The 25,399-nt window shown below is 46.0% G+C and overlaps 1 protein-coding gene across 2 annotated transcripts in view; it reads right to left on the bottom strand.

Annotated features, from left to right (window-relative positions):
- Nucleotides 1-11,345, bottom strand: part of NVL (nuclear VCP like) — an 87,844-nt gene extending 76,499 nt beyond the window's left edge. The window contains exons 1-6 of one of the 2 annotated variants that reach the window (XM_055147194.1): nt 10,946-11,345; nt 6,227-6,300; nt 3,558-3,610; nt 3,368-3,467; nt 2,103-2,160; nt 202-465 (exon numbers count right to left, since the gene is read on the bottom strand). In XM_055147194.1, coding sequence (XP_055003169.1) covers nt 202-465; nt 2,103-2,160; nt 3,368-3,467; nt 3,558-3,610; nt 6,227-6,300; nt 10,946-11,002 — 606 coding nt within the window. In that variant the 5' untranslated portion in view covers nt 11,003-11,345. The remainder of the gene's footprint in view (nt 1-201; nt 466-2,102; nt 2,161-3,367; nt 3,468-3,557; nt 3,611-6,226; nt 6,301-10,945) is intronic. The other variant, XM_055147193.1, reaches the window with a different exon arrangement.
- Nucleotides 11,346-25,399: the final 14,054 nt, after the last annotated feature.

Genomic DNA, 25,399 nt, shown 5'->3' with positions numbered 1-25,399 from the left:
AGGCGTGGGTAAAGATCAGATTCTACTAGTACTTCAGGTGGCATCTGCAGTATAGCGGCGGGTACTGCAGCTTCCCAGAGTCTACAGTAGTCTTACAAAACAGAAAAATACACTCGCTATCTGTGTTCAGTGAAAAGCTGCAACATACCCCAATTACATGGGACAAAGATTTCACTACCAAAAAAATAATAATAATTTTACCTCTATCTTAGATATTGACTTCTTCTGATTACTTTTCTCATCCATTAAGTCCGAGAAAAAATCATCTGTCCTTCCACCTGGCGTTGTGTCAATAAACCATCCTCCTTCGGAGCCTCTGGCAGGGGTCTTCAAAGGACCGGAGCGTGCCGAGCCTCCTGCTGAGCCTGCTTTGCCTCTTGGCTCCACTTCAGGAGTACCTGCCACAGAGTCGGGATTTCCTTTCCGGTACAAGGAGAGCAGGGAACTATTCATAAGGTTTGCTGGCTGAAAGAAACAGAAGTCACTCAACTGGTGCTGGGGACGGTTTGTTCAACTATGTTAGTGATTTTCTTCCCTAGATTTTTGGTTAGTGTTTTTTTTCCTAAACAGCTTCTCTCACGAAGCCGGAGCGATGACACAGGCAGGCCGCTTGCCTTGAACATGAATGGCCCGGGTTCGATTCCCAGCATCCCACATGGTCCTCTAAGCCCCACCAGCAATGATCCCGGAGGCAGAGCAATAGTAAAGTCTTGAGCACAACCGGGCGTGGCCCAATCAAAATCAAAAAGAACTTTTCTCACATCTATTGCTATAAAATAGATGATTACAGGGAGCTGGAGTGATAGCACAGCGGGTAGGGCGTTTGCCTTGCATGCGGCCGACCCGGGTTCAAATCCCAGCATCCCATATGGTCCCCTGAGCACCGCCAGGGGTGATTCATGAGTGCATGAGTCAGGAGTGACCCCTGTGCATTGCTGGGTGTGACCCAAAAAGCAAAACAAAAACAAAAACAAAAATAGATGATTACAATAATATGATTCACAATTACTATTCAAAAGCGGAATGTAGGGAATGGAGCAACAGTACAGAGGGTAGGGCATTTGTCTTGCACAAACCTGGGTTCGATCCCCAGCATCTAATGGTTCCCTGAGCCCACCAGGAGTAACCTTTGAGCATTGGGGGGCCCCTGTATCCCCAAAACTAAAAGATAAGTTTTTTAAAAATACCAATTCATAGTTGGTAGTTAAATCAAAATAAGTATGGTTGCTTTTCTTTGGGGGTAGGGGGGGTCATATATCCGGCAATGCCCAGGGGTTATTCCTGGCTCTGCACTCAGGAATTACTCCTGGTACTGCTCAGGGGACCATGTGGAATGCCCAGGATCAAACCTGGGTTAGCCTCGTGCAAGGCAAACACCCTACCCACTGTACTATCACTCTGGCTCCAGTATGTTTACTTTTAAAAAAAAATTGAGTGTGTAATAGTGAATGAAGAGAGAGTACAAGAGTTAAGATGCTGGCTTTCCATGCAACTAAACCCAGTTCAATCTCCAGCACTGCAGACGATCCCCCAAGCATTGTCAGGAGTGATACATGTGTGCGAAGCCAGGAGAGAGCCCTGAGCAATGCTGGGAGTGGTCCCCAAAACAAAAATAATAGTAAGAATTAAAAAATTTGAAAATCCTAGTAGGGAAGAACAACAAGCGCGAGGGCAGCCTCAGTGTGCCCCGGTGTGGTTCTGGTGTGGTGGGGCCGTGTCGGCGCCCCTCCCTGGGACCGTGATCCAGCTGGCTGAAAGAGGCCCACGGGGTGCCTGAGCACAGCAGCCGGAAGCCTGTTCCTAATCAAAACTGTGCCAACTTAAATTTCGAATTTCTTCAGAGGAAATGAAGTCTTTCCAATTCCGTATTTAGAAACCACACCAAGTGGGAAGCCCAGGCGTGTGGCTCCGAGGAAAAGCACCGCACAGGCCCGAGGCCGAGGAGAGCAACGGGGAGCACCACCCACCTCACTGCCGCATGCTGCCCCAGCTGTCAGCGTGACCCTTGTTGCTCTAGCCCGTGTGTAGCCCCGGTGTAGCTTGTCAACCACAAAGGGAAAGGGGGCGAGGGGGAGAGCGGGTCTGTGTAAGGTTTGCCTTACCTGCTGATTTGGGTAATCTTCCATATCTGAATCATCATCAGAATAGCTCTCGGCATACCTCAAAATAAAAACGAAAAGGAATATTTTAAAGGCTTTTCTCCTACATCCTCAAAGAATTACCCACCAAAAAAGATAAATGTGTGAAATCCTGTGTTCCTTCCTGGAGCCGTGGGGGGAAAAACAAAAGAACAAAACCCCTCTTCACTATTTCCTCCTCTTCTCTTTTTGAGGGCACACCTGGCAATGCTTGGGGCTTATTCCTGGCTGTGCTCCGCAATCACTTCTGGCAGGCGGTGGGGAGGGGCACATAGGATGCCACGCATCAAACCTGGGGTGGCCACATGCAAGGCAAGCGCCTTACCCACTGTCTTCTCACTCTAGCTCCCTATTATCTCTCATGCCCACTGACACTATTTCTTTCTGTTCTTGCTGCTTTGATTCCATTTGGGGGGGCCAGGGAGAGGAGGAGGCACATCTACCAGTGCTCAGAAGCTGCCTCCAGTGGTGCTCAGTCACCATGCAGTGCCAGCAATCAAACCTGGGTCTCCTGCAACAGACCATGCACTCCAGCCCTTTCTGAGCAATTCCTCCTCCCACTCATGTGATTTCTTAAACAATTTCCAAAGTTAATCAGCAGTTTTTATATATGTGGCACTGTATTAAGATGGAGCGAAACAGGAGCCGAAGCGATAGCACAGTGGATAGGGCATTTGTTTGCCTTGCACGTGGCCGACCCCGGTTAGATCCCTGCTATTCCATATGTCCCCTGAACACCACGAGGAGTAATTCCTAAGTGCAGAGCCAGGAATAACCCCTGAGCATCACCAAGCATGCCCAAAAAGCTGGGGGGGGAAAAAAAAGATGGAGTGAAACCAAGATGAAACACTTCTTGTGGGTAATACAAATTCATCCTGACACCAGCCTTCTGAGCAAATGTAATGAGATGTTAAGGAAACACTGAGTAAAAGAAGAGTGGAAGGAGGTTTAACCTGGGCAGCCGCATAACCCCTGCAAGGCTGGTTCTTAAGACTGAGCCAAGGATATTGGGGAAAAAGGAATCTGGCAGCTGCAGGAAACCAGTGGGCAAGTGCATGGCATGTATGCAAGTATTCACTCAGAGCATTCACTCATAGAGCGGGACGAGGGAGGAGTGTGTGATGCAGGGCCGCCCTGGCAATAAAGACCCACTGAATGTTTCCGAAGTAGAAATGTCATGTAACCACGTTCCTCCCACGTCAAAGGAACCTCCACTGTGTAATCCTTACTCATTCTCCTCCTCCCCTGGTCTCGCTCTTTTCGCCAGATGTTCATCTTCTAATTCAGTAATATCTTTCATTTCTTTCTCACTACTGATTATGCTAAACACTGAAACAGAAAGAAAAATGCCATGAATGACAGAATTTGCTCCCCCCAAATTTTATTAGGTAATGTAAACTCTAATACTAAAACACTCACCTTTTTCAACCTGAATCCTAAAAGCATTTTTTTTCCTCCGACCATAGTCTATACTGGAAAACAAAAACAAAAAACAGAGAGTTCAGTCCCTCCCAAATGCTTTCCCACTACGCTCAATACTAATAGCACAGACATCTCTATGAATACATCATGATGTCACTTTTCAAACAACTTCTAATTTTATATGTTATGTTACTATGATAACTTTTATAGTTCCCATTTTTTATTAGCATATGACCTATTTTCAAAAATTTTACAGGCTAGAGAGATAGCACAGTGCATAGGGTATTTGTTTTGTGTACACAGCCGACCTGGGTTCGATCCCCAGCACCCCCTATGATGACCTGTATACTGCCAGGAGTTAATTCTTGAGCACAAAGCCAGGAGTAAACCCTGAGCATTGCTGGGTATGGCCCAAAAACAACAAATTTTTTTTTTGCCCCACTTACTTATTTCTGTGTACAGATCATTTTGGGCAAGCAAAGTAAAAGTTGCAGAACCTTTAACCTCGAATCCATATAATATTTCTTGGAAAAGCAAGGAGAGCTGCATAACCACAAACAAGAAATACAGCCAAATAAAATGTGCTCCACTACGTGCTCCATCTTAAATAGTTTCAAATCAGGGGCCGTAAAGATAGCATAGTGGTTAAGACCTTGCCTTGCACACAGCCAACCTGGGTTTAATCCACAGCACCATATACGGCTCCCCAAGCATTGTCAGGGTGATCCCGGGACAGAGAGCCAGGAGCAAAGCCTAAGCACCACTGGGTGTGACAAAAAATTTTTTTTCCAAATAAGTCCTAAGTAATTTGAATAGGTTTTATTATTTTTGTTTGGTTTTTGACTTTGGGGCACAGTTGGCAGTACTCAGGGCTGTCTCTGTGCTCAGGGGCCACTCCTGGTGGGGCTCAGGGACCATACTGAGAGCCAGGTATTAAACCCTGGTTGGCTACATGCATGGCAAGCGCCCTACCCATAGTACTATCTCCCTGTAATTTTAATAGCTTTTAAAATTTTTTTATCCAAGATCCAGTCAAGGTTCATGCACTGCATTTGGCTACCGTGTTAGCTTCCTTGAATTTGAACAATCTCTCTACTTATTGTGTGTTCAGATACAACAGTGACTTAAAACAACAAAACCCTAAACTTTGGGGGCTGGAGAGAGTACAGGGGTTCAGGAATTTGCCTTACATCTCGCAAGACTCCCGCTAGAATTCTAGACACCATGGAAGGTCCCCCAACCACCAGCAGGGGCCACACAGAGTCCTGAGCACAGAGTCAGGAGCAACCCCTAAGCATAACCAGATGTAGCCCCAACAGCACCTCCGCTGCCAACTCTGGAATTTAAAAAAAAAAAAAATTTAAGGCTAGCAATTTATTTGTTTCTGGATCATACCCGATGGTGCTCAGAGCTGACTCTTGGCTCTGTGCTCAGGGATCATTCCAGGTGGATTCAGGGAAGCATACAGGGGACAGAATCCAGGTCAGCCGTGTGCAAGTCAAGTGTCCTATTCTAGCTATAGTACAATCCTGATATGTTGTATGTTTCCTCATTCTCATGTTTAAACTGAAGTTAAACATTCCTAGCAAAACCGTATGCAGAAGATTAAATATAACAGGAACAGACTATATTTACCTAATTTAAAGGAGTTCCCTAATTAATTATTATTATTATTTTTGGTTTTGGGCCACGCCTGGCAATACTCAGAAATTACTCATGGATCTACACTCGGGAATCACTCCTGGGAGTGCTCAGGAGACCAGATGGAGTGCTGAGAAACAAATCACGGTCAAGGCAAGACCTTACCAATATGCTATCTCTCCAGTCCCATACGGACTAATTTTTTTTAAAGTTTGTGACAGTTTGATACACAAAGCAGAAGAGCTGGAGTGATAGTGCAGTGGTTAAGGAGCTTGCCTTGCACATGCCCAGCCCAAAACTGATTGATTCCTGGCACCTATATGGTCCCCTAGTCCTGCCAGGACTGATCCCTAAGTACAGAGCATGGACTGAATACTGCCAGAAGTGACCCCAAAACAAAAGTAAATGAACAACAATAATTTTAAAAAAAAAACACAAAAACCACAACCAAGAAGCAGAAGTAGTAGAGAAAAAGTGAGCTCTAGATTAGGAAGTTAACAGGGAAAGAATAACACTTGCTTTGAAATGGGCCAGAGAGAGTATAGTTGGTAGGGTGCTCACCTTGCAGTGGACCCAGGTTCCATCCCTGGCACTACAAATGGTCCCATGAGGACCACCAGGATTGACAGTACTAGGGGATTAAGACTCCTTACATAAAATAGGTGCTTGAGGACCAGAGAGATGGTATGGCAGGTAGGGAGTTTGCCTTGCACACAGCTGACCCAGGTTCAACCCCTGTCATCCCATACAGTTCAATGAGCCCATCAGGAGTGATTCCTGAGCACAGAGTCAAGAGTCATCCCTGAACACCGCTGGGCATGTCCTCAAAATAAATAAATAGATGTTCGAAAACTGTGTAACCGAAATGAATTCTATTTAACTGATCTATTATTGATTGATAAACTAATGCCAAGAAACTACTGGAATTTAGGCAAAAAGAACACTTATATTATTAAAAACACTTATATATTTTTAAAAAAAAGTAGGAAAAAAATCTAGGTACAATCTACAGACTATATTTTTACCTGTACATTCTCTGCAAATCAGATGCTAAGACACCAGTGTCCACATATTTGCCACATCTGTTACTGGAGAGGTACTGAAACAGAAAACATGATAACTTTAATCAACAAATAAGAGATTTTTTTTTCTTCCTTTCTGGGTCACACCTGGCGATGCACAGGGGTTACTCCTGGCTCTGCACTCAGGAATTACTCCTGGCGGTGCTCAGGGGACCATATGGGATGCTGGGAATCGAACCCGGGTTGGCCGTGCACAAGGCAAACGCCCTACCTGCTGTGCTATCGCTCTAGTCCCAACAAATAAGAGATTAACGGGTCAGCGCAATAGCACAGCAGGTAGGGTGTTTGCCTTGCAAGCAGCCACCCAATTTTGATCCCTATATGGTCCTCTAAGCACTGTCAGGAGTGATTCCTCAGTGCAGAGCCAGGAGTAACTCCTGAGCATAGCAGGGTGTACACAAAAACAAAACAAAAAAGTGACTGAGCTATCCAAACATGCTATACTTTAATATAAACTCCTCAATGATAGGACAATGCAGAAACAACTGTTGGGTTTAGAATAAAAACTATAATTAACATTGTTAATGACTATGTTAATTAAAAACACAATAACCAGGGGCTGGAGAGATAGCACAGCGGGTAGGGCGTTTGCCTTGCACGCGGCCGACCCGGGTTCAAATCCCAGCATCCCATATGGTCCCCTGAGCACCGCCAGGGGTAATTCCTGAGTGCAGAGCCAGGAGTAACCCCTGTGCATCGCCAGGTGTGACCCAAAAAGCAAAAAAAAAAAAAAAAAAACACAATAACCAGAACAGCTGTAGTGAGAACCTAGTATATCCTAGGTTCCCAAATATCACAATAAACTCAACAGCACCAAGGGTTAGGAGCACAGTAACACTGGGCATTGTAGAAACCACAAATTACAGACAATTCCACTTTCCATATTAACTCACTTGTCATTGCAAGGCAGTAGCTGCCACAATGAAGCAAAAAGCCATGTGGAAGAACAAAGGAGGGTGGCACTAGAGAGGTAGTATAGGGATAAGGTGCTTGGCCTGCAAGGGGCTGACCCTGCTTCAACCCCCAGACCCTAGAGCACTGGCAGGAGAGATTCCTGAGCACAAAGCCCAGAAGAAAGCCCTGAACACAGCCAGTGAGGCCCAAACAAAGAGGATGAAAAAGAGGCCCAGGGACCCTCTGCGCCTAAAGACTTTGATTCCAGAGACCTAACACTTTCGGGCATCCAGCGCAGCTTCTAATAACAATGCACTGGGACGGCGAACTGGGCTATGCAATTTCTGGTAGAATTTTCCCTGGACTTTATACAGAAATCCAAAACGCGACTTAACATCTATTATTGTCAGCTATGTGAAACGGTTCCTTTTGAACAGGTCTGACTTGGAGGGGAAACTCCAAATAATAACAGTAAGTTTTTGTTGAAATATTGAAGGTTATTAATGTAACAGCCACCTCTCTGGACTCTGAACTAAGCAAAAGCCCCACGCCTGCCGTTGCGGCGTGGCGTACACTGTACTATGAGGTGCGGGATGGGGATGAGGGTGAAAAAAAAAAAAGGGAAAAGAAAAAAAAAAAAAGAAGAGTTATGTACTTCTAGCAGTGGGGCTCCATATCTCTTCATTCCCAGCAATGGAAAACTAATTATCAAATGCTTCCTTGGTAGTAGGTCTGTCTCTCTTGGGTGGAAACTCCAACAACTATAGTGAGTTGTGTATTGAAATATGGAATGTAATCAAGGTAAAGAGAAAATGAAGTGAAATTCATTAGTTATACAGTAGGGGGTGGGGGAGGGGGGTATACTGGGGTTTTTGGTGGTGGAATATGGGCACTGGTAAGGGATGGGTGTTTGAATATTGTATAACTGAGACATAAACCTGAGAACTTTGTAATTTTGCACATGGTGATTTAATAAAAAGTTTATTAAAAAAAAAAACCAATTCTGCGGACATAAAAACAAAAAAAGAGGCCCCAGGGAGAAGGCCCATAGGGTTAGTGTACAAAGTACTTTGCACAAGGCAGGTCTAGGTTTGGTCCCCATCCTGAGTCCAAGTACTTGAGTCAAGAGCAGCCCAAACAGAGCTACTCCCCCCTCCCCAAAAGAACCCAACAATGGGCACAGAGTTCAAGGAGCTGAGGCACATGCTGTGCGTGGAGGCGCCCAGATTCAGCCCCCTACACTGCTATGGTCCACCAGCTTCAGTTACAGCCTAAGCATCACGGTCAGGGAAGACCACACCACCCAGCACCTCCAGATACGATCCCAAGGGCAGGGGGAGGGAGAGGAAGAAAGAGAGAGAGGGGGGTAAAAAGGGAGAGGGAGAGGGAGGGGAGGGAGGGAGGGAGGGAGGGGGGGAGAGAGAGAGAGAGAGAGAGAGAGAGAGAGAGAGAGAGAGAGAGAGAGAGAGAGAGAGAGAGAGAGAGAGAGAGAGAGAGAGAGAGAGAGAGAGAGAGAGAGAGAGAGAGAGAGAGAATAATAAATATAAATATATACAAACAAAACCAATGTGGGAGGGGAACACTGGATGTTTGGGCCACACCAGCAGTGCTCAGGGATCACTATTGATGGTGCTGGGGATAAAACTGAAAACAAACAAACAAACAAACAAACAAACAGAATCTGACCTGGGTTAGATCCCTGAGACCTCCCAGCCCTACCCCAAGTGGTTCCTTAGCACAGAGCCAGGAATAAACCCTGAGCACTTCCTGGTATGCTCCACAATTAAAAAATTTTAAAGTAGAAGCTGGAGCGATAGCACAGCGGGTAGGGCGTTTGCCTTGCATGCGGCAGACCCAGGTTTGATTCCCAGCATCCTATATGGTCCCCTGAGCACCACCAGGAGTGATTTCTGTGTGCAGAGCCAGGAGTAACCCCTGTGCATCACCAGGTGTGACTCAAAAAGAAAAAAAAAATTTAAAGTAGAATCTGGGGGCCAGAGAGATAGTACAGGGGATAAGGCTGCAAGATTAGGGCATCTGGAGCTAGAGTGGTAGAAGAGCAGGTAGGGCATTTGCCTTGCATGCGGCTGACCCGGGTTCAATCACTGGCATCCCAAATGGTCCCCTGAGCACCACTAGGAATAAGTCCCAGGAGTAACCCCTAAGTATCACTGGGCGTGACCGCCCCCCCCAAAAAAAAAATTAGGGCATTTGCTTGGCATGCTGCCAACCCAGGTTAGATCTTCCAAATCCCTGAGCATTCCCAGAAGATTTCTGAGTGTAGAGCCAGGAGTAACCTCTGAGCATTGCCAGTGTGGCCCAAACCCAAAATAAATAATAAAGAGAGTTTTAAAGTTCCAATCCTTTTTAAAAAAGTAGAATGTGAAAGATTCTTGGTTAATTGGAACTAAACTGAAGGCAAAGGTGAGTTTGGTTTGGAGTATGTTTTTTTATATTTTGGAGGAGCCACACCCGGCAGTCCTGGGGTCTTACTCCTGGCTCTGAACTCAGGGATCACTCCTAGCAGGCTAGGGGACCACACAGAACAACCAGGATAGAACAGGGTTGGCTACATGCAAGGCAAACACTCTAACCTCTATACTATATTCTCACTCAGGCTCCTGGAATATTCTTTTAAACAAACTAACAAATACTGAATCAGGGAGCACATGCCTGGCAGGTGGAGGACCCTGCAGTTGGATCCCCTACACCACATGGTCCCCTGAGCACCCCATGGGGAATGACCCTGAGCTCTGACCTGGGAGGTTACTCCCAAGCACTGAAAGGGGGTCTCTCCCAAAACAAAAATCAAATAAACCAAAAACTAATAGATGTTGCCTTACTGGTAAGGCTAGTGGGGTCAGGATGATTCTTAAAGGTCTCAGGCCTTAAAAACTACAGGAATAGTGTCCTTTACGGAAATAGAAAACACTAACGAGAGGCTGGTTTGGGAGAGAACTAGCAGTGGCTTCCTGGGTCGTGAAGTTGAAGACGGCTGTCACCCACTCGAGAGTGAGCAGGGAGTTGGATCTAGCCGGAATTTGAAGATAAGATCTCCCCTGAAGGTAAAAAAAATTAAGGATCCATGAATGTGTAGATAGTATCTGATAGCACTAGACAGAATGAGGTCGCCTATGATGCGTGCATGGTGGGAGGATAAAGGAGGTAACCCGGGTACAGAGACTCAGGATGCCACCAGCATTTAGAGAATGGATCCCGGATTGGGTAGCAGCCACGAAAGAAAAGTAAAATGAAGAGTATTTCCCTCCCAGACCCAAAAGAAATGTCGCTCCTCTTCCCTCTAAGATCGCCTGCCGACGAGAGCGTTGCAAGATGGGTACCAGGACGGCTTCTACTAATGATTATGAGCGGTCGGAGGGGAAGCAGAGAGGGCGCAACCCCCCCAACCCAACTCATGTCAGATCCGTGTCACCGACTGCACCGGAAGAAATATATGAGAGATCTATGTGGGTCCCCCCCGAAACCCCGCATGGGCCTTTCGGGGCCTGTTCGCGAACTTCCGAGGTGGGAAGATGGGCACACAAAGGCTCTGGCTGCTGCCCTGACAGATCCACGCGGGAAAGACCGGACCTGACCGGGCGGGCCGGGGCTCCTCCTCGAAACCCCGCCCCGCACCTCGGTGCAGCAGGGAGATGTCAACAGACGCGGGCGGGCGGCTGGCCCGGCCCCACCCGGGAGCCTCCCAAGGAAGCGCCAGCGGGGCCCCCGGGCGGGGACGGCGACCACTGCGAGGCCCAGAATACACACCTGGATGACGCGGTGCTTCAGCTTATTATCTACGAAGCCTCCGGGCCTGGGCTTCATGGCGTCTCCCCGCCGCCGCCGCCGCCGCCACCTCCACTCCTCCACGTGAGTCGGGGTCCTCGTCGGGGCTGGCTGCCGCGATGCCCGCGCCGCCCGCACCCGAAACGCTTTCCGCCTGCCCACGCCTACGCAGTTCGTCTCGGGACTTTTACAGCAAGAGGGAGAGGGAAAAAAACTGACCAAGGCGAGAACGAGCTTTGAAAACAGGGAGTTTGTAAGCACGCGAAATCTACAGGCATATCCAATAGGCCCCCGAAGACAAGGACCCGTTTGAATCGGTTCAACTTTATTGTTCCCCGCCGTGCGGACACCTGCCTCCCGGAGCTTGTCACCTGCGGTTTGGTCAACTTGGTGGTTTTTTGGTTTAGTTTGTTTTTATGGTTCGGATAGAAAGTTAGCCTGACCTAGATTTTTTTTTTTTTGTGGGAGGGCACACCCGGCGATAGTAAGGACTTACCCTGCTTCTGAGCGCAGGGATCACTTTTCGGAGCTCAGGGGACCAGACCATATGGGGTACCAAAGACGGAACCCAGATCAGCTGCGTGCAAGGCTAGCGCCCTGCACACTGTATTAGCTCTCCCGTCCTTTGACCTAGAATCTTCACAAAATCAAAACTGTAGCTCTGTAGCTAGTTGGGACGATTAAGTCAGGATAAAAACAACACCTGCCACCCAGTTGCTTGCTTTCCCACTTACCTACTTTTTCAGAAAAAGGCAAGACTGGTTTACCCAGATAACCAGGCTGTCTATTACAGTTGCAGATCATTTGGTTGAAAGCTTTTGTTTAAAGAGAATTGGTGGAGCGCTTCTAGTACTCTAACTTGACCTAAAATTTTATTAAACGAAAGTATTTGCCCCAGAGGTGTATTGTGCACTTAAGGAAACACAAAGGAATAATTGTTGATTTAAAAAAATTAAGTTACCACACTGTTTTCTTGCTTGTTTTAATCATGTTCGCAATATTCTTGGTTTGGGTCTTACTTTATAACAAAATGATAGAAGTGCAGATGAAGCAAAAAGACCGAGCAAAGCAGATAGAGTATTTGGATACTTAGCATCCCATATGGTTTGGAATGATTCCTGAGTGCAGTCAGGAGTAACCCCTGACCATTACCGGGTGTGGCCCCCCAACACAATAATAATAATAATAATAATAAAATGCAGACTGAGTGCTACTTGAGGTATGGAGAGGGAAGAGATGGGGATTAAGAAAAGACTGTAGGGGCTGGAGTGATAGCACAGCGGGTAGGGCGTTTGCCTTGCACGCGGCTGACCCGGGTTCCATTCCCAGCATCCCATATGATCCCCTGAGCACTCCCAGGAGTAATTCCTGAGTGCATGAGTGCAGAGCCAGGAATAACCCCTGTGCATCGCCGGGTGTGACCCAAAAAGAAAAAAAAAAAAAAAAGACTGTAAGGTACTGACAGAAAGTGTGATCCTTTGGGGCAGGCTCCCAAGCAGTGTTTGGCTGGAGAGGGGTGGGGAACTCTGCTGTCTGTGGCCAACCTGGCCAGGGATTCAATGCCAGCACTGAAGGTTGTGCTGCTGCTTTGCCCCTGCTGTGCTCAGGAGCTCCAGGGCCACACCCTGCAGTGCTAGGGGCTCAGTCCAGTGCTCCCCTCTGCATTGCTCTTCTGGTGTGTGAGTGTGGTGGTGGTGGTGGGGGGGTGTCAATCAGTGCAGAGAGTAAAAACCAAGTAGAGTGCATGCCCCTCACACCTATTCTATCTTCCCCTGTCTCCCCAGTCAAATCTGACCTTACTCTTTTCATTTGGAGGCCATATTCAGTGATACTCAGGCTATTTCTGGCTCTGCAGTAGGGCTACAGAGAGCTCATGCTTCCAGGGCCATGCAGTTCAGGAGGTCAACGAGGGGCCTCCTGCATGCAAAGTATGAGGTGCAGCCCTTTAAGCTATTTCTCCAGCATCCTAATTTTTTTTTAGTTAAAAATTTTAGAGGGGGCTGGGGATGGAGCAAAGCCAGGAGTAACCCCTAAGTTACTTAAAAAAGCAAAAAAAAATATTTAGAGGGGGCTGGAGCCAGAGAGCAGTGAGTAGGACATTTTCCTTGCATGAGGCTGATGCAGGTTCGATCCCCAGCACCCTATATGGGTCCCTCAAGCCCACCAGGAGTGCCCTCTAAACACACGGTCAGGAATAAACCCTGAGCACTGCCAGGTGTAGCCCCCAAACAAAAAACAATTGTTTTAATTTAGGCTCTCCCTAAATTGAGCCATCATGGGTTTGATCCTTGGTACTTCTTCCTCGCCAACTAAAAAATTCATATGGTATTGCAAATTTGAAAGATGCTCAGAGGGGCTGGAGAGATAGTATAGTGGATAAAGTCCTTGTCCTGCATGTGTCAGCACAGGTTCGATCCCTGGCATCCCATATGGTCCCCTAAGCACTGCCAGCAGTTACTCCTGAGCATTTCCAGGTGAGGCAAAAAAATAAAAAGAAAGAAGGAAATAAAGTTGCTAAGAGAAGCTCCTGTTAAGGGGTGTGGAGGGGGGCAGGGGGATGGCTCAAAGTGCAGGAGCTCAAGCTTTGCATGTGGAAGTCCGAGTTTAGTCTCCAGCACTGCATGGTCCTTTAAACACTGGTGAGTAACCCCAGCGCAGATTTGTACTAGCCCCTTAGCACTGCAGCCAAAAGGAAGAAGAGGAGAACGAAAAGGAGGAGAAAAAACACCATGTAAATTTCAAGGGAGGAGGGGCTGGAGTGATAGCACAGCGGGTAGGGCGTTTGCCTTTCACGCCGGCTGACCCGGGTTCAAATCCCAGCATCCCATATGGTCCCCTGAGCACCGCCAGGGGTGATTCCTGAGTGCATGAGCCAGGAGTGATCCCTGTGCATTGCTGGGTGTGACCCAAAGAGGAAAAAAAAAATTCAAGGGAGGAGGGAAAAAAATATCCTGCTTAAATTTCAAGCAAGGGGGTCTGGAGTGATAGCACAGCGGGTAGGGCATTTGCCTTGCACGAGGTTGACCCGGGTTCGATTCCCAGCATCCCATATGGTCCCTTGAGCACTGCCAGGGGTAATTCCTGAGTGCAGAGCCAGGAGTAACCCCTGTGCATCACCAGGTGTGACCCAAAAAGAAAAAAAAATTCAAGCAAGGGTCCAAAGAGCTAGTATGGGGGCTGGAGCAGTAGCACAGTGGGTAGGGCGTTTGCCTTGCACGCAGCCGATCCGGGTTCAATTCCCAGCATCCCATATGGTCCCCTGAGCACCGTCGGGGTGATTCCTGAGTGCATAGCCAGGAGCAACCCGCAACCCCTGTGCATCGCCGGGTGTGACCCAAAAAGCAAAAAACCAACCAACCAACCAACCAAACAAACAAACAAAAAAAACCAAAGAGCTAGTATGGAGGCAAAAGCTCTTGCCTTCCACGCAGCTAACTTGGGTCCAATCCCATCACTGCATAATGGTGCCTCGAGATCTACCAGCAGTGATTCTTGAGCAGAGAGCCTGGAGTAAGCCCTGAGCACAGCCTGGTGTGGTTTCTCCCCACTCCACCCCCCAAGTTCAGGTGACTAAATGTGGAGATCTTTATTGATGTTATTAAATGATTCATGAACCAGGGCGGTATCCCACCTACCTGGCAGCAAAGGAGTTGTACAAAATCAAAGTGTCTCTTTGTTGCTGTCCTTGGGGGCCACACCTACTGGTGCTGGGGTGGGGAGGAGCAGGAGGAGGAACAGCAAAAGAGGACAACAAAGAAGAAAAGGGCCTCAGCAATAGATTAGTGGGGCGGGCATTTGCCTTGCATGTGGCCAACCCAGGTTCCCATATTCCAGCACCCCATATGGTCCTCAAGCTCACCCGTGATCCATGAGTGCAGAGCCAAGAGTAAGCCCTGAGCATCATCTGGTGTAGTTCAAAAAAGTAAACTCAAATTCCACTTTTGGAAGAGACTTTAGAAAGAATTTAGGTTGGGTGTTACCATGACAGGGCTATGCATAAATGGCTCCATATTTATTTAATAAAAATTAGACTTTGGGACAGAAGACAACTCAGCTGGCTGGAATGCATGTTTTGCAAGTGGGGGGCCTGGGTTCTATCTCCAACACCATTGCAACCCCCCTGCACTGAGCTGGAAGTAGCCCCCAAGCGCCACTAGATGGGGCCCCAAAGCCAACAAATTTAAATAAATATTGTGATGATCAGTTTGCAACTTACAGAAATTCTAGAATTCTTTGTGTACCCCTGTAACAAAATTGTTACATTATTGTACTCTGATTTAAAAATAAAAATTTGGGTCCAAGAGTTAAGCCTACTGAAACATTCATCACTGAGTTTAGTCCCTAGCCCCTGTCACTGTCACTGTTATCCCGTTGTTTATCGATTTGCTCGAGCGGGCACCAGTAACGTCTCCATTGTGAGACTTGTTACTGTTTTTGGCATATCAAATAGCCACGGGGAACTTGCCCCTGTCATCCTGCATTATTGATTGTAGTCCCCACGATGCACGATACAGCAATGACCTATTTATTTTATAATTGGAAGTTTCGTCATTTTCAATTCCCTTCATTTAGCCCACCCCTATCATACTTCTGTTTTGGGATTTCTGTTTGGAGCCACATCCAGTGATTTTCAGGGCTGACTCCTGGATCTCCACTCAGGAATTACTCCTGGTGGTGCTCAAGGAACCATATGGGATACTTCGGATCAAACCTGGGTGGGCAGCATGCAAGGCAAGTGCCCTACCAGCTGTACTATCGCTCTGGCCCTAATCTGTTTTCAATGTCTATGATTTATGTTTGTTTTGCTTTGTTAGATTCCACACTCAAGTGAAATTGTGCACTGTCTCTCTCTGACTCATTTCACTTAGCATACTATCCTCAAGATCCACCCATGTTGTAACAAATGAGAAGATGCTATTCATGCCATTGTGAGTGTGTGTGTGGGTACCACATCTTCTTAGTTCATTAATTCATGCACGGATAGGTTATTATCTTCTTACTCAGAATGTCACTAAATAAAAATTCTCTTCAGATGTTTTCGTTCTCAGTGATTCTTATCTCCATATTATAGATTCTTACTCTGATATACAAAATATTGGTGAGTTCATCTCCAATTTCATTATGTGTCCTGCCTTTCCAGACAAACAGCACAACTGCATTTATTCAGTATGTGGGCAGGGCATTTGCCTTGTATGTAGCCAACCTGGTTTTGATCTCTTTGATTTCCATAAGGTCCTCTGAGTCTGACCAGGAGTGATCCCTGTGTGCAGAGCCAGGAATAGTCCCTGAGCACCGCCAGATGTGATCCAAAACCCATAAGTAAGTAAATAAATTAATAAAACGCTCCTATGTCCTAGGCGCTGAATACAGCTGTGAAGAAACTAAAGCTGGGGGGCTGGAGAGAGTACAGCTGATAGAGCATTTGCAAATCATATAACCCAGTAGTTTTTATTGCCCAAGGCCAGGCTGCAGGCACAAGACAGTTTAAAATCACTGGTCTAGGGCCAGAGCAATCATACAGCAGGTACGTGGCATATCGGAGAGCCTGTCGATGGGTACTTGCCTGTCTTGTGACTGACCCAGCTTGATTCCCAACATCTCATAGGGTTCCCCAAGCCCCACCAGGAGTGATCCCTGGGTGTAGAGTCAGGAGTAAGCCCTGGGCACTGCCGGTGTGGCCCCCAAACCTGAAAAGAAACAAACCACTGGTCTACTGTAGTGGTGAGTAACTGCCAGTTGGAGATTGTTCAGCAAACTAGTGCCCGTTCATGGGTATAAAAATGCTGAAGACAACTGATGTAATCCTGATGGACTCTAGAATGCCAGCTACCCAGCTGGGCTTTTCCTGCATCAGGTACTGTTGGCAATAATTGAAAGTAAATTGAGAAGCTGGAGCATTAGTACAGCGGGTAGGGCATTTGCCTCGCACGCGGCCGACCTGGGTTTGGGTCATATCCCATATGGTTCTCTGAGGACCGCCAGCGGTGATTCCTGAGTGCAGAGCCAGAAAGTAACCCCTGTGCGTTGCCAGGTGTGACCCAAAAAGCAAAAAAAAAAAAAAAAAAGAAAAGAAGTTGATATTAAATAAGCGTGGAGCTGGAGAGATGGTCCGGGGGAGAAGGTGCTTGTCTTACATGTGACCATTCTCCCTTTGATTCTCTGAGCATCACTGGGTATACACCCAAACACGGCGGTGAGAGGTCCTAAACCTCACCAAAACTTAAACATCAAACGTGACTTCCCTCAATGTTTACCGGCAGAATTATTTCCAGTAATTATTTCCCTAGAGATAATTTCACAGGGCTGGGCAGTGGTTAGAGCACATTTGGCACTTAAGAAGCCTTGCATCCAATCGCTGGCATTTCCGGTGGGGCAGGGGCAGGGCAGACAACTAATTGCAGTGTTGAGATTGATAGCTCATGTAATTGCTGACCTGCGTGGTTACACCTCCAGAAGGTGCTGTGGCAACGGCAATGACTTCAGTTCTTCAATGGCGCATCCCCACCTAGTGGCTGTGGCAGTTCACCTGTCTTTGTAACCTCCTCCCCAGCTCCACGTCTCACTAGTCAGGTGCCTCTTTCATTATATTTTATAAGTCGGATGACCTATGTCTGCATTTACATAGGAAAGTTCCTACTATAGTCTAATAATGAATGACTGTCGTCTGATAATTTTCATAGAAGTGAAAATTGTTCAAATGACAGTAGTCAAAGACCAGCCACAGTTTGCAGTAGCAAAGGGTCAGCTGTTCTCCCATACAATTTGACAGAGCCTCAAAGGCAGCCAAAAGAATGGGAAAGGTTTCTAAGGAACAAAAGGGAAGACTTCAGGGGAAAATTGTAGGCGAACTAACAAGTATTAGGGCACTCTATCTGACCGGTTAGGGCAATCTAACTTTCTCTGCTGGGTTTTAAATTGGAAGCGGGACCAGAAAAAAAGGAACTTGTAAGGGTATTGCTGGAGTCCCAGACATCTGGGGCTAATTGTTGCAAGGGCTATTGTCTGGCTTCCTTAATTGTTTGCTGCATGTAGTGGTTAGCAGATGGCTGGTTTGCAGAAAGATTTCCTGAGCTGGTTATTGCAGACAGTAGATTGATTTCCTGGGCTGGTGGCTGCAGATTATAAATCAGGGTTTTGTTTTCCTGTCTGTATGTTGCACATTGGGTTCTATGCATTTGTACATTGTGTCTCTGTTCTTTCTCTCTCTCAAGGGTTCCAGTTTGGGCAACAAGTTATATAATGGGAACCTAGAGGGAAATGTGAGTGTGTCAGTGGCCCAAGTTTCCCTGGGGATAGGGGAAGGAGCCTCCCAGGCACCGGTAATGGGGCCTCTATGTCATTTTCAAACTTGAAGAACTTTCTTATGGCTATTTTCACTTTTGTTGCCAGTGCTTTTAGTGTCATATGCAAAATGAAACAAACAAATAAAATCATGCGGAATGCTAATAGGGTCACACCAGGCTGTGCTGAGAGCTTACTTCTGGCTCTGTGCTCCTGCCCAAGCAACATAGGCTCGGCTGGAGACACAACTGGGTTCATAGCATGCAAGGCACGTTGCTCATCCCGCTGTACTGTCTCTCCAGCCCCTGCTTTTACGTATTTAATATCTGTCCATTGGAAGTATACAAAAGTGCAATTGATTTTTGTGTATTAATATTGTGTCTCCCAACTAAATTGATGAAATTGATTTCTTTCCTTGCCCCATGTATTTTTTCTTTCCCTGATAGTGCCAACTAAACATAACAGAGAACAGACAGGAGACACAAAACTGAAAACAGAAAGGTTTAGTGAAAGTCTTCAATCACCAAGTCCCAGATCCGTTTCCCTGTTTGTGCTGCAAAATACTGGCCATCTGGCTGACATTTTTCCAGGTAAGAGCTTATTTGTTTGTTTCATAGTTAAGAGCTTTAAGGAACATATCAGTTTACGAAACAGATCCACATTTGAGGAGGTAAGGATCAACCACTGGTCAAGGAGGTTACTATTGATCAATGCTCGGGATGCACACTAATCAATCAGCCCTTATAGTGAGCTCCTAGTTACATTTTTGTGGTGACAGGAATCTAACCAATGCGCTATATCTAAAAGGGGTGGCTAGTGTGTGTATGTAGTGGGGGGTGCAAAGAAATAGCTGAACAGACAGAGCTCAGGCCTTGCATGCAGTCATGCAGGAGACCCTGGTTTAATAGCCCAAATGACATGTTCCCCTGAGCACTGAGTTGGGAGTAGCTACTGAGCACTGCTGAGTGTGACTCTCCACCAAATAAAGAAAAGAGGATAAAAATTAAAAAGGTAATAGCAAGTAAGCTTCATCATAAGGTTTGGAAGAGAAAGTTGAGGAATTACTTTAAAAAAGCAAATCAAACAGAAATATAAAGATGCACATAAGAGAAGTGATACTTTTAGTCAAGGAGATACCAATATAGGACCAAAAGAAGTTTTGTGAAGTGAGGAGGGAAAATCAGAAGTAAAATTGAAGGGTCAGAGAAAGAACTCAACAGGCTGGAGTACATGCTTTGCATGCAGAAGGCCCAGGATTAATCTAGTTCCCCAGTACTACCAGGAGTCATCCCTGAGCCCCCCCAGCACTGAGCTGGGAATAGCCACCTTTTTAAAAAAATTTTATTGAATCACTGTGAAATACTGTTACAAGCTCTCATGTTTGAGTTACAACCATACAATGTTCAAACACCCATCCCTCCACTAGTGCACATTCTCCACCACCAATCTTCCTGGTATGCCCCCCCTTTCCCACCCTCCCCTGCTTCCATGGCAGGCAATTTCCCACCTACTCTATCTCTACTTTTGGACATTATGGTTTGCAACACAGGGGAAAAGGCTTCTGAGCATTTCTGGGGTGACTCCAAAGCCAAAGTGAACCAACAAAAAAAACTAAGCCTTGGAAAATGTATCAGAACAAGAAAGTGTAAGTTTGTATAGTCAGTGAGTTCTAGTATAGCTCAGTGCCTAGCATGATGAAGACACATTTCTACGACTTTTCAGTAAGTCAGAAATAAGGGAAGATTCTAAATCTTCCAGGGAGAGAAAATTGAGAAAACATCCAGATAGTGAAGAATTTTGTCATGACACAAAGTGTGTTGTTGTTTGTTTGTTTGTTTGTTTGTTTTTTCAGCTCCTTGATGTATTTGGGGGGGTGAGGCGGGGGAGGTTTGGCTACACTTGGCTGTGCTTGGAGGCTACTCCTGGCACTGTGCTCAGAGAACCATGTGGTACAGGGATAAAACTGCGGTCAGCCACATGCAAGCTGAGGAGATTAACAAACGGTGCTTTCTCTCTGGCTCTCACACTTCTTTGTTTTGAAATTTTAGGTAGGTAAAAGAGGAAAGGGGGAAGGGGTGGGAGAAAGTGAGGAGAGTGAGATGGAGAGGAAGGGGAGGAGGAGAGGACCTTAGAGTAAAGCAGAAGTGATGGGCCTGAGCAGGTGCAGGCCGCTCCAGGATGGAGTACCTCTTAACCTTTCTGGCACGCAGGTCTACCAGTGACAAATGATCTGGAGGGTTGGTTTTGTTTATCTGACTCTTTTGTTTTGTTTTTGGGTCACACCCTGTGGTGCCCAGGCCTTACTCCTGGCTCTGCATTCAAAGGATCACTCCTGGAAGTGCTCAGGGCACCATATGTGGTGTGAATAGTCAAACATGGGGTAGGCTGCGTGCAAGACAAGTGCCCTACCCACTATGTTAGTGCTCTGGCCAAATGATCTGATTTTGCTTGTCTGAGAAAGTATTTTTCTTTCACTTTTTTGTTGCTCCCTTGTACAGGGACCAAACCAAGCAGTGTTCAGCGGGGGGGGGTGTCACTCCTATGCTGGACCTCACTCCTTAGGATTTGGGGATTTTTTTGTTTTTTTGGTTTTTGGGTCACTCCTGGCTCATGCACTCAGGAATTACTCCTGGCGGTGCTTGGGGGACAATATGGGATGCTGGGATTTGAGCCCGGGTTAGCCGTGTGCAAGGCAAACGCCCTACCTGCTGTGCTATCACTCCAGCCCCCTTTTTTATGTTTTTTAAGCCAAACTTAAAGGTACTCAGGGCTTACTCCTGGTTCTGCACTTAGGGATCACTCCTGGTGAGTTCAAGGGACTATATGTGGTGCCACAGGTGGAATTTGGATCAGCCAATATAAGGCAAGTGCTCTACCTAATGTACTATTTCTCAGTTAATCCTACTTAACTTTTTTGTCTTGTTTTGTTTTTGGGGCTGCACCCAGCAATGCTTCTGGGGCTGCGATCAGGAATCACTCCTGATCACATCCCTTGCTTGTGTTTTGCGTTCCCAATATTTTGACATTGCATCTATACCTTGAATACTCAAGTTACATGAGAAGATGGCTTTTAAAAATTAACTAAAATTAATTATTAACACCAATATTAGTGTTACTGTTTATCCCTTTGGTGTGCAAAATTCCTGTTCCTCTACCACCACCAAAGTGCCCAAACCTTCTACCACTGTCCTTATGTCACTTTTATTACTCCCTGTCCTGCCAAACTTATCTTGAAACAATCATTCTATCTCCTAGCTATGATACCAGCTATTTTTCCCCTAGTCTTTTGGGGCCTCCATCACCCATGCAATTCTTTGGGGCTGTTTGGAGCAGTACTTGAGTGCCCATGCGATGCCAGGGATCAAAACTGAGGGACTCTCAAACACAGTCTCTACTATATTCTAGTCCTTTGATCTCACTGGCTCCCATACTAGCGTTTTCATTTATCCAGGATAAAGCAGCAGCTAAGGATACAGAACAGTATGTGTTTCTGTGCCGGCAAGAGAGGAATGTGTGTGTGATGAGTTGGTTCATCCGAGCTTAGGAGTCTTTGGGGCTATTCCCAGCAATCGTGACCCGATTGTGCTGGACAATTCCATGCCTGGGCCTGGTGATGTAGTGTTGCTTGGGTCCCCCAGAAGGTGCTGGGGGCCACTAGGGTCATCCTGGCAATGCTCAGGAACTTTTAGGGCTTCTAGAACCATGGAGAACCTTAGGGGGCCATTTGGTGCCAGGATTTGAACTTGAGGTCTTGCACAATCAAGGCATGTGCCCCTGACTCTCAAGCTATCTCATCATCTCCAGTTTGTCTTTAATAAAATCATGTTAATAATAATAATAATAATAATAAAATTATAAGTTTAATAATTTTAATAAAACTTCTTATAGTGTGGGTCTTTCATTTAACAAACATATTAAATACCAACTACTATAGGATAGAAGATCCTAAACTAGTAAAACCTGCTGCTTTTATCATAATGTAAGGAGTGGCTGGCTAGGCATATATGAATGTCATTAAAAGTGGTGTGTGCCCTTAAAGAGGTATTTACAAAGTATAGTAGGAGTATAATGATAGCTGGTTTATAAATAATCTGTTAATAAATTCTATCCTTAACCTCTGAACCTTTTATCTGATGAGCTATGCTGTGTCAAGTAAATCCAGCTGGGTTTGTCTTCGTACTAAATTTTTTGTTTCTCTCCCTATCTTGAAGATAAATGTCTCATCATACAGGAGTATCAAAAAGAAAGATGTTTTTATTTATTTATTTTTGTCACATTTAGTGGTGCTCAGAGCTTACCTCCTGTTCTGTGATCATGGATCACTCCTGGAGGGTGCTGGGGGGACCATGTGGGTTGCTGGGATAGAACCTGGTTCTGTGTGCAAGGCTTACCTACTATACTGTCTTTCTGACACCCTCCCAAAGAAAAGAGTTTGTTTTTGAGCCACACCTGGCAATGCTCATAGGTTACTCCTGACTGTACTCAGGAATCACTTCTGGAGGTGCTCCAGGGACCATAGGTAAGATGGGAATTGAACCCAGGTCAGCTGTGTGCAAGGTAAGCACCTTACTCGCTGTACTAGGTCTCTGTCCCCAACAAAGGATAGTTTTTTAAATTAATTTTTAATTTTTTTTGGTTTTTGGGCCACACCCAGCAATGCACATGGATTACTCCTGGCAGTACACAGGGGACCATATAGGATACCAGGGATTGAACCTGGGTCAACTGTAGGCAAACACCCCACCCACTGTACTATGGCTCTGCCCCACCCACCAAGAAAAGATATTTTTCAAATGTAAATTATGTCATCCTTAAACCTTTCCAGTAACTTTTAAAGTGAAACTGCTGGTTACTGATCTACAAGGTCCAGGTCCGTCTCTGGCTTCTCTCAAAACTCTTTTGCCCTTATTCATTATATTTCAGCCACACAGGTGGACCTGACTGCTCCTTAAATATACAAGTTTCTATGAGTAACTGGGCCTTTGCAATCAGTTACCATTGTCTGAAACAAGGCTGTGAATCTTTCATTGTCAATTATTCAGATTTCAGCTAAAATGTTAATTTCCAGACAGAAAGATAGTACAATGGTTAAAACTCATGCCCTTCATACGCCTAACCCGATTCCAGACCCTGCACCACATGGTTCTCAGAGCATCACCAGGTTCGACCTTGGAGTACTGGGTACTCCCTAGCACCAAAGGCCCTGAACAGCACCGCACCCCAGGGCTCTTGCACTGAACCCCTGTCAGGTTGGCTAAGAATCCCCAGTGGGGGGCCAGGGTGATAGTTCAGAGGAAGGCTTTTGCCTTGCATGTGATGGACCAGAGTTCAATCCTCAGCATCCCATAAGGTCCCCTGAGCACCACCAGGAGTGATTCCTGAATGTAGAGCCAAGAATAACCCCTGAGCATCGCCAGCTGTGCCCCCACCCCCGGCAAAAAAAAAAAAAAAAAAGAAAAGAAAAGAAAAGAAAAGAAAAAAATCCCCAGTGAGTCTCCTAGGCCTCCTGAGTATACTTGTAAGGTTCCCAAAATGACATTGAAGAAGGCAGCCTCAGTTTCCCCTTGCCAGTGAGAGAGGAAGCCACAGTTTTCTCTTGCCCGATGCTTCATCTCTCCCCCATTGCCTAACACATACTTCATCCCCGAGGTCCTGTCTTAACATTCCAGGAATTTCCCCGGACCATAAAATTCTGCCTTGGAGCTTAGGCTCACAGGGAGCCCACAATGTCTGAGGCAAATGACTAGAAAGACAAACCAGTAACTTCCTTACATCCTCTGTAAATTTGTCAATTGATGATAAGAAATGTACAGATCTCAATTTCCACCTAAAAGGGTTTACAGGAATAGCCTTTAATTGCAACTCCCTTGCATCCTCTGTAAACCTTTGTAAATTGCTAAGAAATTGGATTGATCAGAGAGCCTTTAAGAGGGCTTACACAAAACCCCCTTTCTTTTAACTTAATCCTATACTAAGTTCCTCCGCACTTGGGGAGCTCCTTTTCTTTCTTTCTTTTTTTTTTTTTTAAAAAAATTCAGTTTTTCATAAGTTGTTCACAATAATTGTTTACATTTAATATTTCAACACCAATCCCATCACCATTGCACTTTCTCACCATCATTACTTTGAATCTTCCCACCACCACCCCAGCCTGCCCCTTGGGCAGATGCTAAATAATTTATTTTGCATTGCTTGCCATGAATAGTAAGAGGTGTTATGCAGTGGGGAAATGGCCACATGCTCCTGGAATTCTAAAATTTTTTAATATTTGGGGTCTGGAGGCATCTCTGTGGTGTGCTGCTGTCTTCTGAGATTCATTTGTGAGTCTCTGAATCTTGGCCATTAATGCAATTAAATGGCGCCAGAGGCAGTTCTTGGGCATGACTGCCAGGAAACTGGAAGGGTGGGGAGAATTGGGAAGGTCACCCATCACTGACTCCATGAAGCCTGGAGTTTTCAGTCACTGGTCCTAAATACCTGGGTTTTTCAGCACCTTCATTCTCATGCATGAGGGGCTCCGGAGGAGCCTGTGAAGGTTGGCCATGAGTGTGGAGGGGATTGGGTTCTGGAGGTTTGCGGCTGCTGGGGTTCATTTGGGGTAGGCAGAGGGACACACCTGCTCCCTTCTGAGGTTCTCTGGTGAAATCAGCCTGGTGAGAAGACATCTCTGTGATGTGCTGCTCTTCTCTGAGATTCATTTGTGAGTCTCTGAATCATGGCCACTAATGTATTTAAATAACCAGCTTTTGATCTCTTTCGAGATTTGTTTATGGGTCTCTGAAGCAAAGCTGATAAATGAGCTTGTATAGCTGAGGCGGAGGTGGTTTGTGGGTGCGACTCCCACATACCTGACTTTTTGCCATTTAATTTCTTGGGGAACTTGGTCCCAAGGTGTTGGGGTCCAGCCAGTGGCATAGTTGCAAATTTGGGGTATTAGGAAGCCTGAAAGCACCATCAGCCTGCTGAAGCACTTGCCCCCCAGGTACAGGTTGACTGGCTCCTTTTCTTTTCTCTTCTACTTTCGAATAAACTTTTCTACTTTCTAACTCTGAGTCTGAGCATATTTATTATTCAATATATTCAATATTTTCATCCTTGAAATGAAAGATTGAAAATATTGAAGAACTTGCGAATCGTGAGTGAACAGAGACCAGC

The sequence above is a fragment of the Sorex araneus genome, chromosome 9, assembly GCF_027595985.1.
Source record: "Sorex araneus isolate mSorAra2 chromosome 9, mSorAra2.pri, whole genome shotgun sequence".
Lineage (NCBI taxonomy): Eukaryota > Metazoa > Chordata > Mammalia > Eulipotyphla > Soricidae > Sorex > Sorex araneus.
Note: the sequence above shows the minus strand (reverse complement) of the source record. Positions and strands in the feature narration are given on the sequence as shown.